This window comes from Oncorhynchus mykiss, chromosome 1, assembly GCF_013265735.2.
Source record: "Oncorhynchus mykiss isolate Arlee chromosome 1, USDA_OmykA_1.1, whole genome shotgun sequence".
NCBI classification, from domain to species: Eukaryota; Metazoa; Chordata; class Actinopteri; order Salmoniformes; family Salmonidae; genus Oncorhynchus; species Oncorhynchus mykiss.
In genome coordinates, this window is record NC_048565.1 from 30516562 (window position 1) to 30531408 (window position 14847).

The window sequence follows — 14847 nt, forward strand, 5'->3', positions numbered from 1 at the left end:
GGAAGTTATCTTGATAAGTGTTTGAATTAGACCATTTTCCTGTCAAAATGTAACAAGTACTTTTGGGTGTCAGTAAGAAGTACATTATTTTCTTGAGTAATGGAGGGAAGTTAAAGCAAAAGTTGTGAAAAATATGAATAGTGAAGTACAGATACCCCCCCCAAAACTACATAAGTAGTACTTTAAATTATTTGTACTTAAGTACTTTACACCACTGGTTCCTGGTCACCGCCCTTTCCCCCGATTGCTCAGTATGGCCAGCTCTAGGTAGTGTCTTGTTGATTCCAATCTTCTTCCATTTAAGAATGATGGAGGCCACTGTGTTCTTGGGGACCTTCAATGCTGCAGACATGTTTTGGTACCCTTCCCCAGATCTGTACCTCGACACAATCCTGTCTCGGAGCTCTACGGACAATTCCTTCGACCTCATGGCTTGGTTTTTGCTCTGACATGCACTGTCAACTGTGGAACCTATATAGACAGGTGTGTGCCTTTCCAAGTCATGTTCAATCAATTGAATTTACCACAGATGGACTCCAATCAAGTTCTAGAAACATCTCAAGGATGATCAATGGAAACAGGATGCTTTTGAACTCAATTTCGAGTCTCACAGCAAAGAGCTTGAATAATTATGTAAATAACATGTTTTTTATTTTTCATGAATGTGCAAGAATTACTAAAAACCTGTTTTTCTCTTTGACATTGTCAAATATTTTGTGTAGATTGAATGGGGGAAAAGTATGTAATACATTTTAGAAGGCTGCAACAAAAGGCAATGTGGAAAAAAGTATGGGTCTGAATTACTTTCTGAAAACACTGTATATACGTTTTTTGCTATTAAGAAACAGTCATGTAAGTGTCATTTAAGAATATTTTTAATGGTTTAACGTCATGCATGTCCCTCATCGTGATAGAATGTGGGTTATTTCTTCAAGACAGTCTTTTGTTCAACATTTTCCCATGACAGGCAGTAAGAAGGAAAGATGGTACCTAGAGTTTCTTCTCAAATCCAATTTATGAATCCCTCTAATGACAGAGAGACAGAGCTCGATGTGGACAGGATCAGCGTCACTTCATTGATCTGTCTGTTCTTAATGATTCAGCTATGTTATAGGCAAAGCTATTGAGCACAGACATATTTACATTGTTTCTGGCCAATCATTTATTTAAACCCTGGATTGCTGATGCTATGTATTTGCCATTGTGATGCTTTGAAGCCATCAGTCCTCCATAGGAATTAATGGAATTCTACATCTACTTCAATGAAATGTTTAAAGGACAGAATGACATGTATTTAAGTATTTTCTGTTGTAGTGGGGACAATATGATTCGTAATCTCAAAATTATACTTTATGGAAAACGTTTTGCCATTTTAATGTTCAGCTGACATATTGTTAAAGTATGCTTTAAGCTGTCTGAAATAGACTGAACGCGGCAGACATTTATGTCGACATTAACAAATACATTTCTATAACTTCCAAAATATCTTTGCCAAGATGGAGGTGCGGTGGCTTCAACACGCCCCCTCCTAATAGCCATCTACTGCATATATAAATCATTGTTTCAGACATTGCTTTGTCTATTAGCTATGCATTTGTCAACAGAATAGGAGGCCTTCTTTCAAGCAAAGCTTTGGCCATATCACAAAGAAACACACAAGTATTACATTCGTAGACCTTCGACATACATGATTGCACTTGCTGTTACTGCATAAAGCTCTACAAATACTGTTGCAATAGTTGAATCACAGCATTGTTGCAAGCTTATATTAAATTGCTTCTAGTTGACACTGTTAGTCATCCATTTCAGTTGTATCCTTCTGAATGGGCTCCACAGTGACAACGTATTTAGCAGTGGGGCTGTAGCTGCGGGAATGCACATTGTGTGTATACGAGGAGTTTCGGGACCTCATGGCGATCTCTCCTCTCCGTGGGATGCGCTGGGTGACGGTAGAGGTGTAGGACTGGCCCAGTATCATCCTCTGCTGTTGGGGGATCTGCAGCATGACCCTTTGCTTGAGGAGCCGGGCCTCATCAGAGATCTTGGGCTCACTGTTCTCCTCATCCACAGCACTGCAGCCAGGCTCAGAATCCTTGTAGGAGTATAACCCTGGAATCTGTGTCCAAAGAAAACAATACCATGATAGCAATTCATCCAAGTAATTAGGACTAGCTCTAATCCTTTTCATCTGAATCATTACTTGTTTGGTTATTGTCTACTACAGGGGTGATTTAATGAGTGTCACAGGCTTAGTTGAATTCATGGCAAGGACTGTGTCCCCCCCCCTACAATGGCTTCTTCAAAAATAACCTGCTATTGCTAATTTGAGACGTGTCATCTGGGCCTGCAGCTAATTAGAATATCAGACAGTGTTTTCCCAGAAAAACCAGCAGGATTTTTCCTCTGTGTGGGACAATTCCAGTTAGATCTGCTTGCTGTTTGTTCAGGGAATCAGGAGCTGTGTGATGCCAAGGAGAAATGGAATGACATTCTGATGGATTAATTATATTTCATTAGGAGGCTATTTGAACAAATAGGCTAATGAAGCCAAACAGACTCTGGTATGATCTATGAAGGGAACAATGCAGGCCTTTTCATGTGCCGACATTACCCAGAATGCATCTCACCACCTTCAGGCAAATCTGAATTTGAATTTAAAGTGCCTTCAGAAAGTATTCAAACCCCTTGACTTATTCTACATTTTGTTGTGCTACAGCCTGAATCGAAAATTGATTAAATATTTGTTCTCACCCATCTACACACAAGACCCCATAATGACAAAGTGAACACGTTTTTAGACATTTGTATAAATGTATTGAAAATGAAATACCAGTAAGATCTCATTTACATAAGTATTCACAGTGAGTCAATATGTGTTAAAATCACCTTTGGCAGCAATTACAACTGAGTCTTTCTGAGTAAGTCTAAGAGCTTTGTAGACTTGGATTGTACAATATTTTCAAATTCTTTTAAAAAATTCTTCAAGCTCTGTCAAGTTGGTTGTTGACCATTGCTAGACAGCCATTGTCAAATCTTGCCATAGATTTTCAAGATGATTTAAGTCAAAACTGTACATTCTGTATGCTAAGTAACACAACTGTATATTCGACCTTGTGTTTAAAATCTGTTTTCCATAATCCACCTTTATTCACCTATAAACGATCAAGAAATCTATCAAACATATTAGTTAAATCAGATGTGGAGAGAGAAGAGGCATTCATAAAATAATGCTTCCACTGTAGATATTGTACCTCATGGCACCATAAGGAAATGTTCCAACTTTGCATGCCTTCAGACTTCTAGGACCTATGAGATAAATATATAAATTGCACTACTAAAGGAGTTATTTATTTATATATTAGTGTTCTTGTAATAAGATGTATATCCCATGCCTTGAAAGGACGTCGTGGAGAACGTATATCCACTATTAGACATCAAGATAACACCTTGCCAGTTGCGAGACACTTTATAGAAAATAAAAATCTTTCTATTAATGAATTGTGTTGCGTCGGGATCTAAAAAGGTTCACCCACCACCTAGAGGGGACTGTGTCACAGACTATGACAACAAATTACTCCAAAGAGAAGCGATGTGGATATATAACTTAAATTCTGTATCTCCACACTTTTAAACGAAGAACAAGATTTCGCATTCTTCCTTTAACCTCTCTAGGGTATGTGGGACATCTGGCCAACATCCAGTGAGGTTGCAGAGCGCCAAATTCAATTACAGAAATGCTCATTATAAAAATTCAGAAAACAAAACATATTTTATATAGGTTTAAAGATTAACTTCTTGTTAAACCAACCAGTGTCATATTTATAAAATGCTTTTCGGCGAAAGAATACCTAGCCCAGAACACACCTAGCCCAGAACATAGCCCAGTTGACAAATTATTACAAACAGTAACCAGCCAAGCAGAAGCGTTACAAAACTCAGAAATAGAGATACAATTAATCCCTTACCTTTGCTGATCTTCATATGGTGGCAATCAGAAGACATTAATTTACTCAATAAATGTTCCTTTTGTTCAATGAAGTCTCTTTATATCCAAAAACCTCCGTTTTGTTAGCGCGTTTTCTCTAGTAATCCACAGGCTCAAACTCAGTCAAAACATCCAAATTGTATCCGTAAAGTTAATACAAACATGTCAAACGATGTTTATATTCAATCCTCAGGTTGTTTTTTAACCAGTTAGAGCTCTAGGGGCGCTATTTCATTTTTGGATAAAAAACGTTCCCGTTTTAAGCGCGATATTTTGTCACGAAAAGATGCTCGACTATGCATTCTTGACAGTTTTGGAAAGAAAACACTCTGAAGTTTCAGAATCTGCAAAGATTTTGTCTGTAAGTGCCCCAGAACTCATTCTACAGGCGAAACCAAGATGATGCATCACCCAGGAATTAGCAGAATTTCTGAAGCTCTGTTTTCCATTCTCTCCTTATATGGCTGTGATTGCGCAAGGAATGAGCCTACACTTTCTGTCGTTCGCCCAAGGTCTTAGCAGCATTGTGACGTATTTGTAGGCATATCATTGGAAGATTGGCCATAAGAGACTACATTTTCCAGAGGTCCGCCCGGTGTCCTTTGTCTAAATTTGTGCGTAATCTTCAGGTGCGGTCATTTTCTCCTGGGATTCAGGAGAGAAAGCATGTTTCCAAGAACGATGTATCAATGAAGAGATATGTGAAAAACACCTTGAGGATTGATTCTAAACAACGTTTGCCATGTTTTCAGTCGATATTATGGAGTTAATTTGGAAAAAAGTTTGCGTTTTGAGGACTGAATTTATGGATTTTTTTTGGTAGCCAAATGTGATGTATAAAACGGAGCTATTTCTAATACACAAGGAATCTTTTTGGAAAAACTGAGCATCTGCTATCTAACTGAGAGTATCCTCATTGAAAACATCAGAAGTTCTTCAAAGGTAAATGATTTTATTTGAAGGCTTTTATGTTTTTGTTAATGTTGCGTGCTGGATGCTAACGCTAATGCTAACGCTAAATGCTAACGCGAAATGCTAACTCTAGCTAGCTACTTTTACACAAATGATTGTTTTCCTATGGTTGAGAAGCATATTTTGAAAATCTGAGATGACAGTGTTGTTTACAAAAGGCTAAGCTTGAGAGATGGCATATTTATTTCATTTCATTTGCGATTTTCATAAATAGTTAACGTTGTGTTATGCTAATGAGCTTGCTGATAGATTTACACAATCCTGGATACAGGGGTTTTTTCATAGCTAAACGTGACGCAGAAAACGGAGCGATTTGTCCTAAACAAATAATCTTTCAGGAAAAACTGAACATTTGCTATCTGAGAGTCTCCTCAATGAAAACATCTGAAGTTCTTCAAAGGTAAATGATTTTTTTGAATGCTTTTCTGTTTTTTTGTGTAAATGTTGCCAGCTGAATGCTAATGCTAAATGCTACGTTAGCCATCAATACTGTTACACAAATGATTGTTTTGCAATGGTTGAGAAGCATATTTTGAAAATCTGAGATGACAGTGTTGTTAACAAAAGGCTAAGCTTGAGAGCTAGCATATTTATTTCATTTCATTTGCGATTTTCATGAATAGTTAACGTTGCGTTATGGTAATGAGCTTGAGTCTGTATTCACGAACCCGGATCCGGGATGGGGAGATCAGAAAGGTTAACCTAAATGACCTATAATATTTCAAACGGACAATAACGTTGTCAATATGAAAGGTAAACAAGAAATGCACATGCGCCTGAAAAAAACTCTGCGTCACGTTAGGGTCCACTCGTTCAGACTGGTCTTACTCCCTCATTTATAAGAATACAAGCCTGAAACAATTTCTAAAGACTGGAGACATCTAGTGGAAGGCATAGGAACCGCAAATGGAGTCCTAAGTCAATGGATACAGTAATGGCATTGAATAGAAAACTACAAACCCCCCCAAAAAACTACTTCCTGAATGGATTTTTCTCAGGTTCTTGCCTGCTAAATCAGTTCTGTTATACTCACAGACACTATTTTAACAGTTTTGGATACTTTAGTGTTTTCTATCAAAATCTACCAGTTATATGCAAATCATATCTTCTGGGCCCGAGTAGCAGGCAGTTTAATTTGGGCATGCTTTTCATCCAAAATTCCGAATGCTGCCCCCTACCCTAGAGAGGTTAAGCCACATTTATACAAGAACACTTTCCACATCAGGTTTTGCACATTGTTTATGAGTTAGCCCCACATATTTATGAATGGCTTTGTCTGATGTCCTTTGTGGTGGGCTCTCTCATGAATTGATGTGACGTATTTAGGTGAGCAGACACCCCTTGGCGATTGATTTGCGAGTTGCCCTTTCGTGCCTGCTCCCATACCCTATAATTCTGTATCTTTTTGTGACTAATTTGCATACAGGTAAACCAGAGGGGCCGGGTCCCTGATTGGCAGATGAGTGGTATCCCTGATTAGAACCATCTGCTGCTCATCTGTTGTTCTTTACAAATGCTGCTTTGAATTAAATACAATTGTACACACTGAATGTGGCTGTAAAGCCAAAACGTCTGTGTACGCATTGGATAATGAAGTAAGCTTTATGCAATATATTTTTGAGTGTGAACCCATTACACCGCTTTGTTTGTCTGAATACTTTCTGAAGGCATTGTACATCAAGGTCTAGTCTTTCCTCATCTGAAATTTCTAAAGAATTATGACCCTATGTATACCCAGTAAAGGCATGATAAAATATGACAGTCACTGACAAACTGGTCTGGCACATGGTACCTATTTGGATTGGATAAATGCGGTCTTTAATAAAAAATAAATGAACTTGGTTGTACTTTTTTTGTCCCACAGCTGACACAAAGCATCTAGTTCTAACTGTAGTTCTAACAAGTTCTAACAAAGCATCTAGTTCTAAGTTCATGTTGAGTTTAGTCACCTGTTTGCTCCACAGATTTAGAGGGCTGTCATGGGAATTTCATAATTCCTATATGTGTGCATTAATTAAATCACATTAAATCACATTTTATAAGAATTTGTAAGATTCCTATTTGCATTAAATAGACAGAGACCAGTCTTATCAAAATTAGATAATAGTATTTATTCTCGGAGCTCGCTGCCATGAAACCACGAACAACAGTTTATATACAAAATATGACGTCAGGTTATAAAATGTCCTTTCTCCTATCGACCAGGACAAAGCAGGTTCAAAAGTTTATTCCAACCCCCTAGCTCGCTCACTCCAGACACACACTTATCAAGATTAACTTCTGAAATCTCACCTTCATCTATCACTATTCAGAAGACAGCACCAGATAATGGAAAACCTAGGAAAACACTCACTGCCTTATCTAAACATCCCAGAGCTAAGTTGAGTCGGTTCAACCATAAGTAAGCAGAAAGGATTGTTAACCTAAAACCACAATCCATTCCTCCCCCAACCTAGCTGGAATGGTATTTATGTTTAATTACCCCCTGTTTCATGCTACACAATCCCTTCCTTATGAATTCACATTATTAATCAGATATTGTAAAACAGGGTAGAGGTCAATTAATTATAGTTCTATTTAAATGTAGATATTGTTTAGTCATTATACATCAAATTCCTAACAAGAGCCATTGGCAAAGTCACAGAAGGTAAATGGGTATTTTCTCCATGCTTATCTTTATAGCACATTTCCCAAGCCACAGCTGATCAATTTTCTCAGACAATGGAATTTCCCCCTTCCTTATTGAACACAGCATGCCTTTATCTCATTAATGAAGAAGCAACTGAAATCAGGTTGGATGTGTTTGATAACGCTATTGCTGGTTGTGTTTGGTTATCGATCTTTTGATAAAGCAAGGCAGGCTAGCTAACGTTAGCTAGCGAGGCAGGCTAGCTAGCTACCTCATTACAACATAGTTAGGTCATTGCTCATACAAGTTTATGTATTGTCTATATATTGCTGGTTATGTAACGTTATCATTTGATAATGCTAGCGAGGCAGGCTAGATAGATGGCTAGCTAACGTTTTCCTACATGTCGGATTTTACTAATTTGTTCGTAGCTCGTACAAGTGTATTCGGTACATTCAAAGGCAAAACTAAATAATTGGATGCACCTATGGTGGTAAATAACTCATGTCTGAGGCTGAAGAATACAGTGAAATAGGAGCAACAAACTGTAACAGCGTCACTGGCCTGAATCTAATCCAATCTGAGGCCACAGTCAGTCTACATCTGTAGAGCATCAAATTGAGTTACTACCCTGATGACACGGATGGCTTCATCAACAACGGTAATGTGTGATACGTGAAAGTGTATAAAAAAATACCCAGTTTGATAAACTAGCAATTTAATGAATTATCCAGTCAAGCTGATACAAGTAGTAGAGTCATTTTGGTTGTGAAGTGTATTATCAAAAAGCTTTGTTATTTCTTTATAACAAAATGCAATTTACCACTTGGCTATCTATTGTATCACCTGTCACAGGCACCCCCAGTCAGCACCAACTCATAAGATGAGGAAGTACATTGATTATGAAGATTTCCTGCTGCAGTTGTTCAAGAGATGTCCAGTTTACAGCCGATCATGAAACAGAGTATTCCCTCCCCATATCATGATATCTCAGCATCACGCAGACATGCCCTTGCTTTGAGCAATCCTATAAATGGAACAGGGAGGACACTTGAAATCAGGTTGGTAACATTTGACATGGTCAAAAGTTAAAACAGTTTCAAGTTGTTCCAATTCACCTTCATAACCTAGCCTGTTGGAACCGGCCTGACCTCTTCATTTACCATTCTATTTCACTTCACATATCATGATATCTTAAGTGAAATAGAAAGGTGAATGTAGTGATCAGGTTAGTTTCACCATGCTAATCATAACCACCATTGATCATGTAATCTGTGGTCTCTGTCTGTTTGTGTGTGTGAACGACCAGTATATTTGATGGAGGGGCCAGGAGCTGATCTACGAAGCCATGCCCATCAATGGGGCGCTGGCAAATACCTTACCTCTAGCCCCACCTCGACTGCTTACCAACGGTCGTCGATGGGGAGACTAGAATTAGGAAGGTTTAGTCTGACCTGTTCAAACATCAACATAGTATATGTTCGTTTGTCAGACATCACTGGTAATAGAAGAGAGTGACTGTATGTGTTCACAGATGGGTCTATGGAGTCAGCACTTGCAAGGTGATGTGATGGAGTCATGACCAACAGACAGGCATGATACTGACATCTCTGAATGGAGAGAGATGTGGCACTCAACACATCCACAATGTGGGACTGAAGTCTATTACTAATAATACAGCACGGAAAAAAAGTCCAGTATTTGTAACACCCTTTTCATTCCATGTGTCACTGATGAACTCGGCCTTAACTAGCTATTTCTACAGATGGAGAGGATTGTAGATGTTTTTGCGAGACACCAGCCTCGGTTGTTTGATGGGGTGACCATAATTGGGCAGATGTTATCTGATCTGTTCAAACTTCAACATAATACCTGTTTGCATGAGAGATTACCTCTCCTAACTGCCATTGGTAATAGAACAGTGACTATGTGTATGTGTTCACAGAAACATGTATGGAGCCAGCACATGGAGATTTGCAAGATGTGATGAAGTCCAGACTGGCTTGGAGAGAGACCTGGCACTCAGCATTACATTTTTACTAGACAAAACTTTTACTTGTACTGTCTTTTTTTTAAAATTGAATGATATCAGTACATATGGGGAGGGAATAACCCTGTATATTCTACAGCAGAATCAGAGAACTCCTGTTATATACGGGACACCACACAGGATGACCACTCTGACATGTTTCTCAAGGTAGTCCCATTACCACCAGACAAAATGCTGATAGACACGGTATGTGTATTGGCTGGGAATGACAATGAAAAGTGAAAGGTGCACACTGTGATATTAGCAGAACACTACTTCTATGGTATTATGATAAGGGTTGTTTATTCTACATGGACCTGTTACAAAATTTGAAAGTTATCAAAACACTTAGATATTCTTAACTACATAAATTCAGCAATTGCATTATTCTTATATTACTTTACAGGCTACTGACCTATTCAAATATTATTTGTCACATGCTCCAGTACCACTTGCCGTGCGGTAGCAGAGAGAACAGTCTATGACTTGGGTGACTGGAGTCTGACCATTTTTGGGACCTTCCTCTGACACCGCCTAATAAATAGGCCAGGTATGGCAGGAAGCTTGGCCCCAGTGATGAACTGGGGCGTATGTACTACCCTCTGTAGAGCCTTACGGTCAGATAACAAGCAGTTGCCATACCAGGCGGTGATGCAACTGGTCAGGATGCTCTTGATGGTGCAGCTGTAGAACTTTGAGGATCTAGGGACCTAAGCCAAATCTTTTTAGTCTCCTGAGGGGGAAAAGGTGTTGTCGTGCCCTCATGACTGTCTTGGTGTGTTTGGACCATGATAATTGTTGGTGACGTGGACACCAAGGAACTTGAAACTCTCCACCTGTCGATGTTAATTACCTTCCCTGACTGTTCAGCCATCCTTTTCCTATAGTCCACGACCAGCTCCTTTGTCCTGCTCACATTGAAGGAGAGGTAGTTGTCCTGGCATCACACTGACAGATCTCGGACCTCCTCCCTATAGACTCATCATTGTTGGTGATCAGGCCTACCGCTGTTGTGTCGTCAGCAAACTAAATGGTGGTATTGGAGTCATGCCTGGCCACGCAGTCGTGGGTGAACAGGGAGTACAGGAGGGGACTAAGCACGCACCCCTGAGGGGCCTCAGTGTTGAGGATCAGCGTGGCAGATGTGTTGTTGCCTACCCTTACCACCTGGGGGTAGCCCATCAGGAAGTCCAGTATCCAGTTGCAGAGGGAGGTGTTTAGTCCCAGGGTCCTTAGCTTAGTGTTGAGCCGTGGGCTCTATGGTGTTGAACACTGACCTGTAGTTAATGAATAGCATTTTCACATAGGTGTTCCTTTTGTCCATGTGGGAAAGGCCAGTTTGGAGTGCGATTGAGAATGTTTCATCTGTGGATCTGTTGGGGCGTTATGCGAATTGGAGAGGCTCTAGGGTTTCCGGCATTATGGTGTTGATGTGAGCCATGACCAGCCTTCGAAAGCACTTAATGGCTACTGACGTGAGTGCTACTGGGTGATAATCATTTAGGAAGGTTACTTTCGCTTTCTTGGGCACAGGGACTACAGTAGTCTGTTTGAAACATGTAGGTATTACAGACTAGGTCAGGGAGAGGTTGAAAATGTCAGTGTAGACACTTGCCAGTTGGGCAGCGCATGCTTTGAGTACAGTCCTGGTTAGCCATCTGGCCCCGCGGCTTTGTGAATGTTGACCTGTTTTAAAAAGGTCTTTCTCACATTGGCTACGGAGAGTGAGACAACACAGTCATCTGGAACAACTGGTGCTCTCAGGCATGCTTCAGTGTTGCTTGCCTCGAAGCGAGCGTAAAATGCATTTACCCATCTGGTAGGCTCGCGTCACTGGACATCTGCCAATAGTTTTTGAACTCAATCTGTAGGAGGTTTGTTTGTTGTGATTAAGTGGGGGTAAAACAACTGTGAGCATGGTTGACAGATGGATGTGTCTTGGTGGTGCAAAGGACACACCCAAATCAAACCACACCCCCAAGCCAGCTCACATTTCACTTCTGCCATGGCCGCCAGCATTTCTTGAGGAGCAAGCCAAAAACAAGGCTAAATCAGCAGGTGAAGTTCCACTTTAATACAGTGCCTTGCGAAAGTGTGGCCCCCTTGAACTTCGCAACCTTTTGCCACATTTTAGGCTTCAAACATAAAGATATACAACTGTATTTTTTTGTGAAGAATCAACAACAAGTGGGACACAATCATGAAGTGGAATGACATTTATTGGATATTTCAAACTTTTTTAACAAATCAAAAACTGAAAAACTGGGCGTGCAAAATTATTCAGCCCCCTTAAGTTAATACTTTGTAGCGCCACCTTTTGCTGCGATTACAGCTGTAAGTCGCTTGGGGTATGCCTCTATCAGTTTTGCACATCGAGAGAATGAAATTTTTTCCCATTCCTCCTTGTAAAACAGCTCGAGCTCAGTGAGGTTGGATGGAGAGCATTTGTGAACAGCAGTTTTCAGTTCTTTCCACAGATTCTCGATTGGATCCAGGTCTGGACTTTGACTTGGCCATTCTAACACCTGGATATGTTTATTTTTGAACCATTCCATTGTAGATTTTGCTTTATGTTTTGGATCATTGTCTTGTTGGAAGACAAATCTCCGTCCGAGTCGCAGGTCTTTTGCAGACTCCATCAGGTTTTCTTCCAGAATGGTCCTGTATTTGGCTCCATCCATCTTCCCATCAATTTTAACCATCTTCCCTGTCCCTGCTGAAGAAAAGCAGGCCCAAACCATGATGCTGCCACCACCATGTTTGATAGTGGGGATGGTGTGTTCAGTGTGATGAGCTGTGTTGCTTTTACACCAAACATAACGTTTTGCATTGTTGCCAAAAAGTTCAATTTTGGTTTCATCTGACCAGAGCACCTTCTTCCACATGTTTGGTGTGTCTCCCAGGTGGCTTGTGGCAAACTTTAAACGACACTTTTTATGGATATCTTTAAGAAATGGCTTTCTTCTTGCCACTCTTCCATAAAGGCCAGATTTGTGCAATACACGACTGATTGTTGTCCTATGGACAGAGTCTCCCACCTCAGCTGTAGATCTCTGCAGTTCATCCAGAGTGATCATGGGCCTCTTGGCTGCATCTCTGATCAGTCTTCTCCTTGTATGAGCTGAAAGTTTAGAGGGACGGCCAGGTCTTGGTAGATTTGCAGTGGTCTGATACTCCTTCCATTTCAATATTATCGCTTGAACAGTGCTCCTTGGGATGTTTAAAGCTTGGGAAATCTTTTTGTATCCAAATCCGGCTTTAAAATTCTTCACAACAGTATCTCGGACCTGCCTGGTGTATTCCTTGTTCTTCATGATGCACTCTGCGCTTTTAACGGACCTCTGAGACTATCACAGTGCAGGTGCATTTATACGGAGACTTGATTACACACAGGTGGATTGTATTTATCATCATTAGTCATTTAGGTCAACATTGGATCATTCAGAGATCCTCACTGAACTTCTGGAGAGAGTTTGCTGCACTGAAAGTAAAGGGGCTGAATAATTTTGCACGCCCATTTTTTCAGTTTTTGATTTGTTAAAAAAAGTTTTAAATATCCAATAAATGTTGTTCCACTTCATGATTGTGTCCCACTTGTTGTTGATTCTTCACAAAAAAATACAGTTTTATATCTTTATGTTTGAAGCCTGAAATGTGGCAAAAGGTCACAAAGTTCAATGGGGCCAAATACTTTCGCAAGGCACTGTATAAATAATGCTGGTAGTTTGAATAAATCCAGCGTACAGTATACACACACACATACACACACACACACACACACAGTTGAAGTCAGAAGTTTGGCAGTCCTTTTAGTCTAGCATAAATTGCCCAGCTCAGCATTTAACACCATAGTACCCTCCAAACTCGTCATCAAGCTCGAGACCCTGGGTCTCGACCCTGCCCTGTGCAACTGGGTACTGGACTTCCTGACGGGCCGCCCCCAGGTGGTGAGGGTAGGTAACATCTCCACCCCGCTGATCCTCAACACTGGGGCCCCACAAGGATGCGTTCTGAGCCCTCACCTGTACTCCCTGTTCACCCACGACTGCGTGGCCACGCACGCCTCCAACTCAATAATCAAGTTTGCGGACGACACTACAGTGATAGACTTGATTACCAACAATGGCGAGACGGCCTACAGGAAGGAGGTGAGGGCCCTTGGAGTGTGGTGTCAGGAAAATAACCTCACTCAATGTCAACAAAACAAAGGAGACGATTGTGGACTTCAGGAAACAGCAGAGGGAGCACCCCCTATCCACATCGATGGGACAGTAGTGGAGAGGGTAGTAAGTTAAGTTCCTCGGCGTACACATCACGGAAATACTGAATTGGTCCACCCACACAGACAGCGTTGTGAAGAAGGAACAGCAGCACCTCTTCAACCTCAGGAGGCTGAAGAAATTCAGCTTGTCACCAAAAGCACTCAAACTTCTACAGATGCACAATCGAGAGCCACCTGTCGGGCTGTATCACCGCCTGGTACGGCAATTGCTCCGCCCACAACCGTAAGGCTCTCCAGAGGGTAGTGAGGTCTGCACAATGCATCACCGGGCGCAAACTACCTACCCTCCAGGACACCTACACCACCCAATGTCACAGGAAGTCCATAAAGATTGTCAAGGACAACAACCACCCGAGCCACTGCCTGTTCACCCCGCTATCGTTCAGAAGGCGAGGTCAGTACAGGTGCATCAAAGCAGGGACCGAGAGAATGAAAAACAGCTTCTATCTCAAGGCCATCAGACTGTTAAACAGCCACCACTAACATTGAGTGGCTGTGCCAACATACTGACTCAAGTCCAGCCACTTTAATCATGGAAATGTATGTAAAAAATTTTATCACTAGCCACTTTAAACAATGCCACTTAATATAATGTACATATCCTACATTACTCATCTCATATGTATATGCTGTACTCTATATCATCTAACGCATCTTTATGTAATACATGTATCATGTATCACTAGCCACTTTAAACTATGCCACTTTACTCTTCTCATATGTATATACTGTACTCGATACCATCTACTGCATCTCGCCTATGCCGTTCTGTATCATCACTCATTCATATTCAGGGGGGCAAAAAAGTATTTAGTCAGCCACCAATTTTGCAAGTTCTCCCACTTAAAAAGACAAGGCCTGTAGGTACACTTCAACTATGACAGACAAAATTAGAAAAAAAATACAGAAAATCACATTGTAGGATTTTTAATGAATTTATTTGCAAATTA

At 40.6% G+C, this 14847-nt stretch overlaps 1 protein-coding gene across 2 annotated transcripts in view; it reads right to left on the reverse strand.

Annotated features, from left to right (window-relative positions):
- Positions 1 to 857: 857 nt before the first annotated feature.
- plin1 (perilipin 1) overlaps positions 858 to 14847 on the reverse strand; it is a 32019-nt gene continuing 18029 nt past the window's right edge. For both annotated transcript variants that reach the window (XM_021598342.2, XM_021598341.2), the window contains exon 9: positions 858 to 2116. In XM_021598342.2, coding sequence (XP_021454017.1) covers positions 1793 to 2116 — 324 coding nt within the window. In that variant the 3' untranslated portion in view covers positions 858 to 1792. The remainder of the gene's footprint in view (positions 2117 to 14847) is intronic.